The sequence below is a fragment of the Electrophorus electricus genome, chromosome 16 (assembly GCF_041902795.1).
Source record: "Electrophorus electricus isolate QZ-2024a chromosome 16, ASM4190279v1, whole genome shotgun sequence".
Lineage (NCBI taxonomy): Eukaryota > Metazoa > Chordata > Actinopteri > Gymnotiformes > Gymnotidae > Electrophorus > Electrophorus electricus.
Genome location: NC_137512.1, coordinates 12,199,465 through 12,216,129, shown reverse-complemented (window position 1 = coordinate 12,216,129; position 16,665 = coordinate 12,199,465). Strand labels below are relative to the sequence as shown.

Sequence of the window (16,665 nt, the reverse complement as noted above, 5' to 3'; positions counted from 1 at the left end):
TCACATTTTCATTAGTAAACAAACAAATTTAAGTCCAAATAGTTCAAAACAGCCTTCAAATACAAATAGAAATAGCACTTTGTCAATATACCCAAACTGTGTTGAAATGTAGCTATTTAATTCAACTGCTTCCAAAAGTCTTGTAGTCATCTAATTCAACAGCTTTTCAAAGATATATTCACTGCAGCTAATCAGTGTAAGTCATTGTAAGCAATTACATGAAAATGCACCCACTTCTGAACAAAATATAGAAATTCTGCTTTTTTCCTATTCTAAGATCAAATGTCTTGTTCTCTTTAGGGTTTTCCTACTTCTCAGTTGTATTTTCCTGTAATGGCATTTCGGGGGTTTTGTGCAAGTCCCTGTGGAATGTGTTCCCCAGTAATGAAAAAGGTTACCCCTGAGCTGTTTAAGTGCATGGTGCGAGTAGTGCAGACACTTTCTAATTTAGAGGAAATTTGGGAAAATAGCTCAATTCCTTTTTCCTCTTCTGCGCTTGATGCGTCTTGTTTTGGATCGTGTTTTTAGCCCTGGAGTGCAGACAAATGTGGGTCGTTTACAACCCAACTGTAGGAATTAGCTGATAGACATCAAGGGAGATAACTGAGAGCTGCAGCATTAGGACAGTGAAGCACATTAATCTTTCCAAAATTAAAATCTGCGCTGCTGCATTTAGGATTGAGGCCACTACCATGCGCCAACTGCCTGACCGCCAGATTTGATAAAACTGCTTAAGGAGAGGTAAGATTTAGATAAATTGCTCATGGTGCTACTATAAGTGCAGTAGAATGGGGGGTGGAGAGGTATGGAAGGTCCATGTTAACCAGGAACACATGGACACAAGAAGGCTGTTTACACGGACCCCAGTGTGGGCGTCAAGACCACCAAACTGATAACCCACAGTTATTGATGTCAGGGACAAGAAAGCCGGCACTATCTGCATGTGTTGCATATAAGCCATTGTTTGTGAATGATGGCATGGGTGCAAACTCAGGGTGTATAGGGGGATTCTTATGCTTTTAGCTAGAGGTTGACACTATTGTGGATGGGGTTGTAAGCTGCTTGCCTGAGTTGTACATTATATCTGGTCCTGTGGAAGTCCAGAGGACAAAGGCAGAGGCCAAAGCCCTGCCAGTGTTCGATATAGTGGATGTCTGAGGACTGCACATTGCAGCCAGCAAGAGTGCAGTACAGGGTTTGTTCTGCAAAACACAAGAACAGTCCTTCCAGCAGGCTTACTAATCTATCTCTCAGGTGTGTGGCATCGTTCTAAATTTGATTGCTAAACCTGATGTTTTCGGAGTTTCTAAACAGACAATTCAGTATTGTTTCTAAGTGGACAATTCAAAACTTATTATTTTACTCATCATCTAAATCAGGAATGTTAGAATGTCCATTAGTGCAACTGACTCTTAACTCATAATTTGTGTTCAATAACTGCACCTTTAAACACAGTGTTCAATTTAATAGGCACATCAGTTACATTATACTCAAAATGACAAAAAAAGAAAACTCAAAATTCTTATCCCTACACACAAGAAACATGGATACCTGATTCTGTCTCTGCCTGACCAGTGGCCTGTAATTGTAATTTCTCCAACAGACTGCCATGAAATTGACATTTGAGAGTAATTGAACAAGTGGAAAATAATCAAATTGTACAAGGTACCTGTCAGCAGTAGGGGCAAAAATATACCCAGAATAGCCTGTTTTGGAGTTTTGTGTGTTAGGATGCCTATGGCAAAAGAGGCAGATTACCAGGTTCTCAGCTGTGAGATAGAGGCCTTGCAGCCCATCTGAATGGCTTATCTCAAGTGGCCAGCGCCAGCCCAGAACCTGTCTGCTGTCCCCGCATGCCTGTCCTCAGCCTACCATTGACCAGCTCCCCTTTCCTCCAATAAACAAGCAATTACTGACCCAAACAACTGTCAGGGCCTATGATCAAATAATTTAGCCAGAGTGAGGGGGGCTTAATACAGGTCAATTTCACTCTGTTAGGCATGGTGGCCGACCCAAACTGAAGGACAGGGTTTCTTGTCTGACAGGGGATTGCTTTTGCCACTGTTGAATTTAAAGGTTAGGGACTGCAATCCTGAAATGTTTTGTCCTGTACAAGTTCTGGGATTCCCTCAAAACCAAGAGAATATAGGCTGTATGTAATCTAGAATTCTGCAATTTTTCATTTATGCTCTTATACATTGTTTTTTTTTTTATATAAGATACCACAACCAAAATCACACATGCTGGCAGTAAGGCATGCTTTTGGTTGACCCAAATTCAGGTAATTTTGTACTCAGCATTCTCTGAAGTGTAATCTTTGAAACCATCTAACCTTGGTCAAGACTATTATCAGATCTTGATCTAATTGAACCTATATTGGAATAAACCTTGTCCAGTCACAGGGCACAGAAATCTTGATATACTCTGCAAGCAGCATCAATGACATGAGGTCTCCACCAACCCACTTGAGTTAACGTGTACAGTTTATTATATTATCTGTAGTTCTCAGTTGTCTTTGTACACAAGTATGTGAACTAGTGAAAGCTTTAATCCTTAAATTACAAGAATTGCAAATAATTTGCACTGAAGTAAACTTTTAATAAACAGTCTATACACATGCTACAGGTTCCAGGCTACAGAGGGGGGAAAAGCTCAAACAGTTTTTTCAAGCCAATTTCTATGCCTCTATCTTTCTCTTCTTCCCAGTGGTTTGTCTTTAAATAAAAAGGACAAGGCCTGCAGCCTTTCTCTAGCTTATTATGGTAATAATTAGGAGGTTGATTTTATCTTGGTCTGTACAATTACAGCAAGAGGCAATGGCTAAATAAACAGCCAAAGTCCTTGTGTCCCCAAGGGCTGTTCGGTGTAATTAAAATCAATAGGTTCCTCCTCGCAGGGCCTCTTTAACCCACTGAGCTAAGCCAAGGCTCCTCTATTGTTAAGCAGCTCTTATCCTGCCCTTACTCCACACCATGGTGCCTTCTGATGGCTGTGGTCCCTTACAGGTAAAAAGGGTCATTTAGGCTAATATGCAGCTTTTTTAAAAAAAGAGTTGATGTTCATTTGAGGGTCTTCTGCCAGCAATCTCATTTAGCTAAGTACAGGATGGACAACTTTATCCAGTATCCAATCTGTGGTGATGTCTCAAGAATCATATGAGATAAGTACAACCTTGACCAGGACAAGGCACCCTCATGAATGCTTGATGGAAAAAAGGGTATATTTAAAGACATGTAAATGTATGATTATACTGCTATTATGACAATTTATGAAAGCCATAAAATAGTTTGGAACAATAAAACAGGTGTCACAAATAAATAATAAAGATTTTTGAATGGTTATTATATCATTATTTAACCTAAAATATATATCATATATTTAATATCAGAATCTTATCATTTATTCACTGTTGAATTAAACACTGTTGAATCTGTTCATTCTATTTCACAGACTGTGAAAGTTTTAACTGAAAAGAGGGAGTTGCCATTTATATATATATATATATATATATATATATATATATATATATATATATATATATATATATATATATATAATGCACAGAATAAATGCACAGAAAAAGCTTTAAATGCAAAACCGATATCTAATTTAATTAGATATCACATTTATTTATTTTTTTTATATTTGTATAAAATGTAAGCAAAATCCTTATATATTTCCTCTTATTTCACTGTTTCACTAGTGCTTGTTGGGGTACTACATAATATGAGAGGAGCAGTGTAAATATATCAAAAAGTGTATATATAAAGAAACTTTGGAAATCAGCCTTGCAAGACACCAATGTCATGATAATCTTAAATAAAAGATTGTTAGTATTTGACTGGTGTGGCTGAATTGAACATTCACTCTAAAAATAAATAAATAAATAAAAACTACATTAAACTCAATTTTTTGGCCATACCTTGGATGCTTTCACTATTATTTCTGCAACTTGCTTTAGCTTGAGGCATCCAGTAGCAAGTTTGACAGATGAGACAGTGGTGGCTGTCATATGCAACTTTTTCAGACAGCGCAAACTGTCCTGGCCCCGCAAGTGCATCAGCTCCCTTATACAGCCACTGCACAGATGACAACATGGCAACTATGCAGCCTGAGCTGCTCTAATAGCCCTCTGCCTGACAGAGTCTGTCGTGATGAATCGTGCAGCTCTTCCCTGGCTTTTCAGACTTAATTTTCTGAAGATTGCTTGCCCATTCAAGAGGAGAGAGACCTGATTCGCACTCCTCTCCAGGAGCTGCAGAGCTGTGATGAGATGTCAGTATTGTTCAACCAAGCCCATGGCATGAAGGCCTAACTACTAGTGGCTGCTTTTAAGACATTGGGCCGAATTACTTGACTGGTGAAACTAAGTAGCAATTAGACAGCTCACCCACCAAACGGAAATTAGAAATTTGCCAGTGGGCTTTAGATGAGACCGAGTTTTCCTTCCTGTGCAGACTTTCAGACCTCCTACAGGAGCCATTGGTAAGGCTGAGACACTGCTTTACAGCTCTGACCAGTGTTCTGGGCATCAGGTAGGTGTTTGACCTCCATTAGCCCACTGGCAGGAGTGGGTATAAGAGGATAAAAAGATAAAAAATAAAAACATGTTAAAGAGAAAATTATTTTTGTCACAATGCTTATCTTTCTTCTGTCACTCAAATATTTAGGCTGGTGAATTTCCAATCCAGACCCTGATTTGAACACCTGAGTCTGTGACGATGTTTGATGAACAGTTTCTCTACTGCAATGGTAATTAAGTCACACTGACAATCTGGAACTCAGCATGAGCCTGGCACGAGCAATGATCTGCACAAATATTCTAAATATAATGCCAAAATGTATAGACTTACTGTGCATACAGTGGGCAAATACTAGGTATACTAGATGTTGTATGTTGTAAAAATGATGTTTGTAGTATTGTGGTATAAGAATTTTGAGCCTTAGTTTTGATTCTCATTCTAGCCTTTGACAGCTAGACTTCAAATTTATTGGGCAGTCTCCTCTTTTCAAAGACTGTTGTGGTTGGGCAAAGGGGTTAGCTAGCCATGGAAACCAAACTGAGAGGGAGACAGAACATTTGTGATTATAACAATCATTGCAATATAACAATATATTATTACCATGGGCAAAGTTGCAGATGCAGATATCAGTTTTCAAATTATTATTATAATATTCCAAAATAGCAAAATGCAAAAGTAATAACGCTTTATTATGTTAATGCAACAGAATGCCCTATTTCTTCAGTTTTGCCCAGATTTTAGTATCACTATGACAAATTTTTCATGGGAACCTAATTTTACTTGCATAGTGGTTCACTCAAGAAATGTTTAAAGCTACAAGGGCATGTATATGCCTTTCACACCATCACTAAGATGTTCAGCTGCCTTTGTACAAATATTTAAAAAAAAAGCTAAATAATTATTAGCTCTTGCTCAGAGTTTTGATAATGAAAAATGCTATCATCTGTTAAAAAAGCATAACATCAGAATCACAAGTTTACATAAACACAGTTAATATGTTACAAACTTTGACAAGTTCTTTAACATAGTGTGGTTTTGGAAAATGGGTAATGGGGATGTGAGAATTTGCTGTGTATTGATACAGGTACAGTGCTTTAAACAAAGATCCTCACCATGGAAATGCATCAGAAGAACACAATGAAGCCTTGCTCTAAGGTAGGAAAAGATCTGTTCCTTGAGAACTTTAATCCACTTGTACCTGCTTATCTTGTGTGACAATGAAGCTTTTTAGACTACAGAAATGTCACTTTGATGCCCATCTTCCCCAGGCAGACTTGTCTTCTCTAAGCATTTTACACCTTCAAGACAAACAATTTACCATAGGCAGATACAGATTTTGTCAGTGTCAGAATGTTGGGGACTTCCCACAGCAGATTCCTGTATGTGTGCTCAAAACCACATCTAAAGTTAACTGATGTATGTGTGTGTGTGTGTGTGTGTGTGTGTGTGTGTGTGTGTGTGTGTGTGTGTGTAAACAGAGTTACATTAAACATCACAATATGTAGTTTTAAAAGTAGAATATTTTCCAACCTAAATGAGCATCATTAATTTGAAGAGTAAAACTAATAACCTGATAACTAAGCAACAAATATCAGTCTTGTCAACCTGAAGTCACATTATCATTCTCTTTTAAATAAGGAAACAATTGGCCATGAACTCACTTCAAATATTATACCTTTTACGTACTTTTTGGTTTGAGAGTGTGTAGCATCTGGCTAGTGTTTTATATTATATTATATGGCCCACTGTTGTTGCTGTATAGTATTGTTCCTTTGGTGTAACTGACATGAGTGGGCTGTTTTAGTCACAGTTCAGGGTGCCATGTAGAAAGCTGTAGAGTGTCACTGTCTTGCTGTGACAAAGTACTGCCTTTGTGCAAGTGTGACAGAATTTCTCTAAGGGCAATTTCTAAAAATGTTAACAATATAACAAGTGAAATGTCACTACTTACTAATTATGTTTATGCTAATTGTTAATTAGTCTCTTAATGGGGGTGGTTTTAATTAACAATAGTCACGTTAATGTGTGTAGGGCAGTAGAACCTAATTGTCAAGCTAATTGTGATTAGCATGTATTTATTGATCCTTTCTTAATTCTATGATACATCCAATGAATTCTTGCCAAAAATATATTTAAAATGTAGTAGAGAGGCAAAAGAACATTATGGAAAAAACTGAGTTAGGAATGAAGTCTTTCTTTAAAATGAAACATTTGAATCACATTGGTAACATTACAAGAGAATAAATTATTTAATTAACTTTGACTAATTATTCACAATACGGTTTAAACATATTATAATGATGAACATATTAAGCAATATAGGTCAAACATACCACGATACAATACAGGTAGTTTTGTTTTGGTATGTTTCATTGTTCCCTATAGTCTAATAGTAATTTAGCAGTTCAGAATAAATACTTCAGTGGAGAATATACTGTCTTAAACTGCATATGGGCAGTTAGAGTGTTTCAGTGATTTGACTGGATTTCACACAAACATGGGAACTGTTCATGAAATAAGATGATTAAAGCACAATATCAATGCCAAACTATTACTCATATATAAACATTGTATTTGAAGGTATCTAACAAAGGACAGCACATTTTACAACCTAATATATTTGTGTAAACCATAAGGCACTGTTTATATTAAATTGTGATACTGCATTAAGTTAATGTTTTCAGTCATTTATTAAGTATAGTATAGTAAATGTCAAAGGTATCCATTTCCATACAAGCAGGACCTTAAGTGGAAACTGACCTAATGGCTGTATGAAGCAAAATCATGATGTTTAATTATGTACTCATGAGCACATTTCAGTCAGTGCTTTCTGTCCAGACCTTAAGGCCCAACTCTAATTCAGATCCAGTTTTAAACTGAAACAACATTTGTTCCCTGAGTATCATTCATCTACTGTAGTAAAATATATTTTATTGGTGGTAGCACTGGGCAAATAAAAGGTGAATCATTGTTCTTTAGGCTGAATAAACCCAATAAAAGAGGAATCCAATAATTAGGATCCCAAGCACCAAGGATGTGAGAGCAGCATATTTTTATTGTGGATTTATTTTTCTTGGTTGGGGGGATGTGGTGGGGAGGTGACATCTATATTAATTTGTGGCATTGTTCAGTAAGCAACTGAATTATTTCTTGTAACAACTCCATCTGAGCACTTAGGAATGGGCTAAGAAACACTTTGAGAAATATACAGTGAAGACTGAAGCAAACATTTGTGCATAGAATCTAGTCAAATTGTATCTGTTTTTATATATAATTGGAAAATGGCAAGCTTTGATTAAGTTGACAATTCTAGTGCTATGATAGCATCCATTTATGTCAAAGAACATTGTGTCAGTTCTTTATTGTACAAACAATGTTTCAACCACAAACAAACTAAAGAGGTTATTGGTCTTCAGAGAATGCAGAGGAGATACCTGGGGCCTTAACCAGTAAACCAATTCATTTTATAATGTTGTTACATGTTATGCTGTCTTATTAGTTAATTATATGCTAATAGCATTTTCTTTGTTTCTTTTTAATAGCTTTGTAGATATTTGAATTGTGTGTGCCATGAAGTGATTGAATGGTGCTACACCAAATGAATATTGATTGATCAGATGATCACTCTCTTATGTGGACTCACAGGCAGCCCACTGCTCTGTCCTCTCATTCCTCTACCATAAAAGAGTGGATTTGTCAGCAGGTTTATAGCTTGTTTGTGTATTTTAATTAAGCTTATAGGGTTTCAGGTTACAATGCATTTAAACTACTCTGGTATGGTGTATAGCACAATTTAAAGCTTGATCCACATGTGCCGCAGTAGATGCCACAGCTCCGTGCATTAATCCAGAGCAGATGGAGAAATGGGCAAACAGCATGGGAAAGAAAATCCTGCTCGTCATCAATATGTCTGCTTGCCTCACTTACCAGGGAATGTTTATCAGTGAGGCAAACGACCGTATTGCATATTGACTGAGGTGCAGTAACCACAACCTGACACAATAACTGAGACCCCCTGACTGGAAATCAGAATGATCACCCCTGGGGCAGACGTTTTTCTCATCACTATAAAGTGAGTGCATCTTATAGGTACAAGGCTGCCCAGTTTATATTACACATAGAAGATATTCATATTGGACCTCAAAAGTAAGAGTCCTGAGTGATTTTAAGAATAAAGTAATAAGGTTAAAAATTGTCAAATTATGTTAAAATATACAGAGCAATCTGTGTAATTATTTTCTTATTTTTAGTGGTTCTGCGGAAAAATAAAGATTATACATATTCATACGCTGTGTTTCAACATAATTGCCCTCTTGGGTAAGTGTATTAACTGATCTTGTAAGATAATTTGTATGAAAAGAAGCATGCCCCCATCTGGCCTATTTTAGCATTAAACAGATGGGCAACTTCCTTTATTCAGGAAACTCCTTTCATAATACTAGCAAAAATAACCCTTATACATAGCTAAGGATACATGAAACCATTGGCCGAAGTGGGTTTCTATACTGAGAATTTCATATACAAATATATTGCATTCTGTGGTAAATGTATTGGTTTAGGCACAGACAGAACCAGTCTAAATAGAACTGTAATACACCTCAGCATTATGTGCCCTCATTATTTGCATGTTTCTTGCCACTCTCTGGCCTCTCTCCTTCCCTCTTGCCAGCTCTCCCCTCTGTGTTTGATATAGCTGGTTGTATATGTGTTCCTTCACAACCCCCTCATCCTTTAGATTAGATTTCTCCTTTCTCATTACCAGTCTTAATAGACCCCTATGACCTCATCCCAGCTTTAGATATTATCTGACCCATATAATTAATTAACTATAGTGCAAATATTATAGATTATTAAAAATAGCATAACTAATAGTGTAATATCTCAAGCTGTCGAGTTTAATAGTCAACATTGTCTTGGCAGCTCTTATCAGTAGGAGACACCCGGTCAGAATATTGATTTCTGGTCATTTTAACTGTCATGTGCTATCATGATGGGGAATTGTCAGGTTTTTACTACTCTGAGTTCATTTAAAATCATTAGATTGCTGCCTCTGCTTCGACTAGAGCATGTCTTTTCTCAGTCCCCTTTAAGAACACAATAATTTATCTGCAAAATAAAATGACAGAGAATGTTACCATGGTGTTGTCCCTGTAAAGAAAGAGACATGGTGCTTTATTAACAAGCATGGTGTGGCTCTATTTCAGCTCGGTGTTGTCTGTTAGAGTAAGTCTTTTGCTGTTTTAGGCATGCTTGAAAATTCCAGGGGAACATTTCCATTTTTACACACTACCATTCATCATTCTGGCTGAGGTGTTTGAAGGCAAAAATGTAATAATTTCTTACCTCATAATATCAGACTAGGTTTTGTGGTACACACGTACAGTGTTTGTGTGTGAGTGTGTGTTCTCTGCTGAACTAACAGGATAGGTTGCACATATATGTCTATTTACCTTAAGCATCTATGTCGTGTGAAGCAGGAACCCTTGTGGATAGAAATAGTCTGAGCTTCTAATTATTGTAATTATGATTCATTTGTATGATCAGATTAATTCAATAATCAGGAGGTTGAGCAGAGCACATTAACCTTAATTAAGCTCATTAATGGTGCAGTCTTGTCTCCCCCCAATGATCCAAGTCCCCCAATCTGGCTCAGTTCCAAGCCTGAGCTTCCATTTTGCTTCTCATGTTGACTCTGAGAGGACTTCTCTGACATAATATTGTAAAGTCTTCACATTTGTAACCTTTTGGTCGTGTTTTAAAAAGAGATGTTATATGTAAAAGAAACAGTGATTTGTGAATTCTAAAAGATATGACAATATTATGTCATTACAACTGTTATACCTGTAATGACTTAAATTAGATTTTTCATGTAGTTACCATTTACTCTTAAAATAGGTTATTTGTATTTCTTCTATTATTAAATAATGATAACATCATCAAAATTTTCCTGGTAAAACATTTGAAAATATGTTATGATTTTGTGTGTGAAAGAATGATAGAGCGCACTGTTAGTGTTTTGAGGACGTATAGGTGAAAACCAACTTTAGCGATTAAAGTGGTAGTAATTGTTTTTGGTTTTTTTATGTCCACGGTTATCTCGTGGCTAAGCGTGAAGTTGTTACATTATGTTCACGACTTTAGTGTAACACCCGTAGGGGTGCAATTAAATTATATCCGAACGGCACAGAGAAAAATAAAGCAGACTGAAATATAAAGTACAATTTCTACATTTTTAGATGTTGCCTGCTTGGGAGCATATGTTATCATATAAACGATAGCACTGATGTAACAAAACATTTTTCACAAAATAAGTCATGGTCATCTTCTAAAGTTGGAATATCTTAGGGCCTCGAGCTCTTTAAACTAACTGGTGAACCCATTAAAATCAGTGTTTTGACACTTTGAAAATCTGATTAACAACTAATAGCTATTAAATTAAAGCTTGGACGCTGTAGTCTCCACTACTCGTGCTTTATTGAAGTGGGCTGTATCACGGCTCCCATGGGTCTTATCATGATGGGATAATCATGTTCATCCCCACTAAAATTACAGCTGATTGTTTTACCCATTATTTTGTCCAACTTTTAATCTTTTCCTTCCAAAGGATCATTGCACTCGGTAATTACAAAGAACTGACCTTGTATGTGACACCCACTCAACCTAGAAATCCAATTTTGTTAGATTTTCTGTTGGGTTTTGCTATGTCAAAGTAGGTAAATATTTCAGTTAAAGTTAATTAGAATTATGAATTGCGTAAACTGTTTTTTAATTTATGAAGGTATTCGGAAATTACATTTTAATTAATTGGTCTATTAATGACTTTTCTGCATAATTGGCTGCTGTAATGAAGTTGGCTTTTTAAAGCTGACAAATTCTTGTTCAGTCGTTTTATGAACTGGATACAGTATAGCCAACTCCGTTACAGAGATAAAAGAATGGTAGCAAACTATAAATGAGTTTTGCATTTTTAACGCGTTTGATTTAAATAGTGAATGTAAAATATTTCCCTCTTCTAAAGAGTTCACGAGATCACTGTTTTTATAAGTGTCCTGTTTTATCATAAATTTCTCGTGGAACAGTCATTATCCTAACCTTACCCCATCAAGAGGCGAGGGAGGGAGAAAGAAAGGAAAAATAAGCCTATTTAGTGACTTTCCAGTTCAATGGTCTTACGTGGAAAGTGAGCTGACAGCTGCGTATATCACAGACCACATCATCACTCACTCGCCGCTCGCCTCTGTTGCTTCTCACGCATGCAGACAGAGATAATAGGCTATTAGAGGCATGGGATTAATTTGTAGCCAATTACGTTTCACAGTAGAATATGAATGCATAAATAAGTCATAGCTTGCGTCTACATTTTGGCGACGGTCAGAGCTGCATATAGGGGAGGGGTAAGAGCAAGCAGGCGTACGCGCGTGACATAAACGCTGGGGGCCCTAAGGGGATGGTTAAAACCTAAAAAGGATCTGAGCAAGAGAGATCCAACGGTCAGCTATCAACTCCTGCACGTAGCACTGAACAGTGAGCGACAGGATCGTATAGCGCTGCAGGAGGGCTAGCATAGTTGAGACTGTAAAGAGTGCATCCGATGTTTTCCACACACATTTAAAATTGTTGGTAACGATTATGCTTTCAGCTGTATAAAGAAAGGGACGTGTATGCACTCCTGCCTCGTAAGAAACTATGAATAGGGATAAAGTGCAGGTGGGCGACATCTCCATCGATCCACCTGCGACTGGCGTGGCTGCCCAAACGGCTGTAATCGTCGTCGCCTCTCCGGAGAACATGGACAGCCATGGAGAAAAGCGACTTACTACCAGCGAGTTACCGGTATTCTCATGCCCCGCGGGAAGAGAAGCACTTCAAGGGGAAAGTCGAGATAACTCAGCGCGGCAAGAGCCACCTGCGGTCGCACCACCCACTGTTCATCGGACCACCTCTTTTTCGGTTCTAGATATTTTGGACCCAAATAAGTTTACAAGTAAGAGGCAGCCTCCAAACCGGACAGGCTGTGACTTCGCTTTTGGCACAGAAAACAGAGGAGGCGAAGATTCAAATCATGCAGCGGATCAGAAATCTTATCCTGAAGACTACAACTGTAAGAAATCGTCCGGAATATTAAGTAAGTATTAATGAGTTGTTTCTTTGTTTTTGCATGATTTCACTTATTTTACACTTATTTTAGGGGAAATATGGACTCAATAACTCCATCCTAAATAGGCCTTATAGAGAGTGTTCCTTACACAAGACTGTGTTTTGGGGGGACATTTCCACGTAAAGGGGTGGTTAGAATTGTTTAAAAGAGGAGATACAGTTCTGTGAGTGAGCATCCGATAAATAGAACTCACTTCGAAAGTTCATTGTCAGAATCTGAATTTACCCTAAATATTTTTAGAACTATTTGATTACTGTTTGGTTAAAATTAGATAGAAGATTACATAGAAGTGTAATATACGTTCCAGTTTAGAAGATTTATGTACCAGTTAACAAAACTTTGCCGTAAAGTCAAATGTATGATCTGCGTTTGTACTGTCCTTATAAGAAATTAGACGAAAGGAGAAAAGTGTCCTTATCTAGAGCATCTTCTGGAGTTTTAGAGCGTCGTGGTCGATATCTTCCTTGATAAGTATAATAGGTTTAAATCGTGTAATTATCCGGAATTTGACCCTATAATTTAGACGTTGAGGATGAGTTTGCAAGCTGCCTGAAAGAGATATACTCAATTCGATAATAGGATATCGACCTGTCCGTTGCACAAGCCACTCAGGGGCGATCTTCTCTATTATCCAGCGTCCTTAACGCAGCAAACTACGTTGAATTACGTGATCGAATGAGTTTAATTGTTTTTTCTTTATATATTACATAGCTTTGTCTCAAGTCTAAATGGTTTGAAAATTAAGAGAACTCATCCTTTATATCAGCAACTTCTGCAAACAAATTGTTAATATTACTGAACTAGGATATTTACAAGGTCATGACTGTCCCAGCATTTGGTTGGAGGCAACACATGAAAAGAAATTATCAAACCGTAACCGTAGACTGAAAGTATAAAGTAATGGACAATTTGTGGCAACTTAAACTGAGCAATAGTGATTAGATGGCAATGTGGAGATATATCAAGACAAACTAAGGCGCTACCGGAAGCATTTTGATTAAAACATATTTTATGTAAGTTTAACAAATTTAATATGTTTTTGTTATTTTAAAACGTTTGTGTGACAAAGCAATACCATGCAATAATTATACGTAATACTTTAAATTTTGGTGTTTGTTTTATCACCCTAATTGATGCTAACTTTTGTACATTTATATTTATTAGAACTGGGATTGGTCAGTTAAATGGATTTAAGGAATTAGTAATAATAAAAACAATGTGTATCAAAGCCATCAATGATGAGTTCGTCTAACTGAAATAGTTTAGTATTTAAAAGTCTTTAAAATAAAACTGAAAATTGAATAAGATGTTGCACATGTGAGTTATCCTATATGTATGTATCAGTAAGCAATGTTAGTTCGTATATTTTCATATGAATAGACTTGTGTCTACTCAGCATAGTAATGCATAATAGTCTATTAGAGAATTTTGTGATAACCACGTATGTTGTCTTTCAACAGAGGACGGTTTCGTATTCAGATCTGCAGATGAAAATGATTTCTCCCGAGGGAATCACACCGACAACGAGATTCAAGACGATTTGTGTAGTGAGGAGAGTAGCAGTGCCCTTACTGGAAATGCCGATGTTGAGTTCGGACAGAACGAGGATGACGAGTCGATCATGAAATGTCCCAGTCCTGGTGGCCAGCAGACTCAACAGTCCTCTTCAAATGGACAGAATCACCAAGTAAAACCGAAACGAAAGCGATCTGGATCGGACTCAAAGTCCGGAAAGCCAAGAAGAGCTCGGACTGCTTTCACATATGAACAGCTAGTGGCGCTGGAAAACAAATTCAAATCCACGCGCTACCTTTCTGTTTGCGAGAGACTCAATTTAGCTTTATCGTTAAGTTTAACAGAGACACAAGTCAAAATCTGGTTTCAGAACCGTCGGACCAAGTGGAAGAAACAAAACCCAGGCGCAGACACAAGTGCCCCAACAGGCGGCAGTGGTGGAGGAGGTCCAAATGGCCCAAGTAACGGCCTGGGTAACCTCAGTCCACTGAGTCCATCTCCACCTATGAGTGGCCATCTGCCAATGCACGCGGGCTATCCAGGTCATACGCCTGGCGGACTAGTATGCACCACCCAATTACCTTTTCTGCCAAGTCATGCAGTACTGTCACCTTTCATGTTGAGCTCTCAGAGCTACGGAGCGCCAGCCTTTTACACACCACACCTGTAAGATCACATCTGTAAAACAACCTGTGGTCAGCGTATATCCTTTGCCACGTCAAACCATGAAGAAAAAGTTTATCGTTTGAGACACGTCTATTATCTTAAAATACACAAATATTAGTTTGCTATTATGTTTGACCACAGACAAAGACTGCAAAAAATATTTGATGGGCTTAATAGCTTGTCGGATAGTTGACGATCAAAGGATGAATCAGATGATTTTTCATATAAAGTTTTTCATGAAGTCAAAGCCGTTGACAAATTAATTGTTATTTTTACTTTTTATTTTAATCATTTGTAAGTATTTCTATGGGTTGATATGTAAATATTCCGTTGTCACGAATATATGTTTAGACACTAATTTTGAATGCAAATGCAAAATAGTAAGGAATTAGTAATAATAAAAGCATATTATGTATCAAAACCATCAATGATGAGTTCGTGGAGATTAATAATCAAATCGTGAAAGGATTATCTAAAACTAAAAAAAAAAGGTTATTTATTAAGTTTAAATACTAATTCATTGTTTGCTTTGGTGCAAAGTACAATTGCAATTTTTAAGACATGAAATTCCATAATCTACGCTGTATAATACATCCATAATTAAATGACAGTGCAATTAATTGGTCTTATTTGATTGAGATTGACATTTGTAATTTTTTGAGAAGACATGCAATGCGTCTAGCTCAAAATAAGATCAATCATATTATTTATTTTATATCATATTGTGTGATTCACAATTATTTTTAGACGCAAGATTTAATTTCAATCCTTTATTTTTACCGAGATGTATATTATTAAATTATTGGCCGAATTAAATAGATTGCAGGTTATGGTACATCACATGGTCGACTCTGGAAAACAGGCGTCTTGCACAGTCCGTTTCAAAGACACAGGTTTTTATCCATCTAACCTACCCCACGTTAATGTGTTAACAATGACTTAAACACAATGGTAAAGTTAAAGTGAAGATTTGTTAAACAAAAATAAAACTAAAAGCAATAAATAAATAATATAGTTTTATGAGTACTAAGTATTGGAATCTTTTATCGAATCGATTTTATTTAGTGAGCCTCATTTAAAAAGTTCGTTTCGCCTGCATTCTCTTAATGCTATAGATTTCATTTAAGTACGATTGTGTGTTCTCTATGACTTTAAACAAAAATAGTACTTAGGGTTAAGATATTGACACTGCTCACAGATTGTAAAACGAATTTGAGTTTCAGACTACTGCTGACATTTCAACACAATCACACCATCATTAAAACCAATCTTGACGCATCTAATTTAGTAACCTACCCACAACCTATCAAAATGAGTTAAAATGTTCAACACGTTTGCAACATTTAGGACTTCGTTTTTATATTTCCTTTTTAAATATACCAATATACTACATTAACTTGCTCCCATTGTAGATTAACAAAAAATACTTACAACCCCCCTAACCTCCTAAAGACTAAATGATTTAGATATTTAAACACCGAAAAGAGCCTTTCTTAAAATATCTTTAAAGAGCACGTCAACACAAAGCGAAGCAAACCCAGTAGCTTCCTCAAAATGTAAGTTTTTAAATGTATTTTCTAATGACCTACATTTCCTTTATTTTACGAATGTTTTTTCATAAAGGTATCACACTCAGATGTTTACGACGCATTTCCTTGGGCTTTTTTAGGCCTGCGGAAAACAGTACAAATGAGTTCGCGAACATTTGGTCAGTGGAGTCCAATTATCCAACCAAACCGCTGCACTTAGCTCTTACATATTTATGTAGACGTACGTATGCAATAATTCAAAATTAAATTAAGT

At 36.7% G+C, this 16,665-nt stretch overlaps 1 protein-coding gene across 1 annotated transcript; it reads left to right on the top strand.

Moving 5' to 3' along the window:
* The first annotated feature begins 12,209 nt into the window (after positions 1-12,209).
* On the top strand, positions 12,210-15,223 carry nkx1.2lb (NK1 transcription factor related 2-like,b). The gene is made up of 2 exons (XM_027008673.2): positions 12,210-12,648; positions 14,142-15,223. Exons 1-2 carry the CDS (start codon positions 12,210-12,212, stop codon positions 14,864-14,866), a joined length of 1,164 nt encoding a protein of 387 aa, XP_026864474.1. The 3' UTR covers positions 14,867-15,223.
* Positions 15,224-16,665: the final 1,442 nt, after the last annotated feature.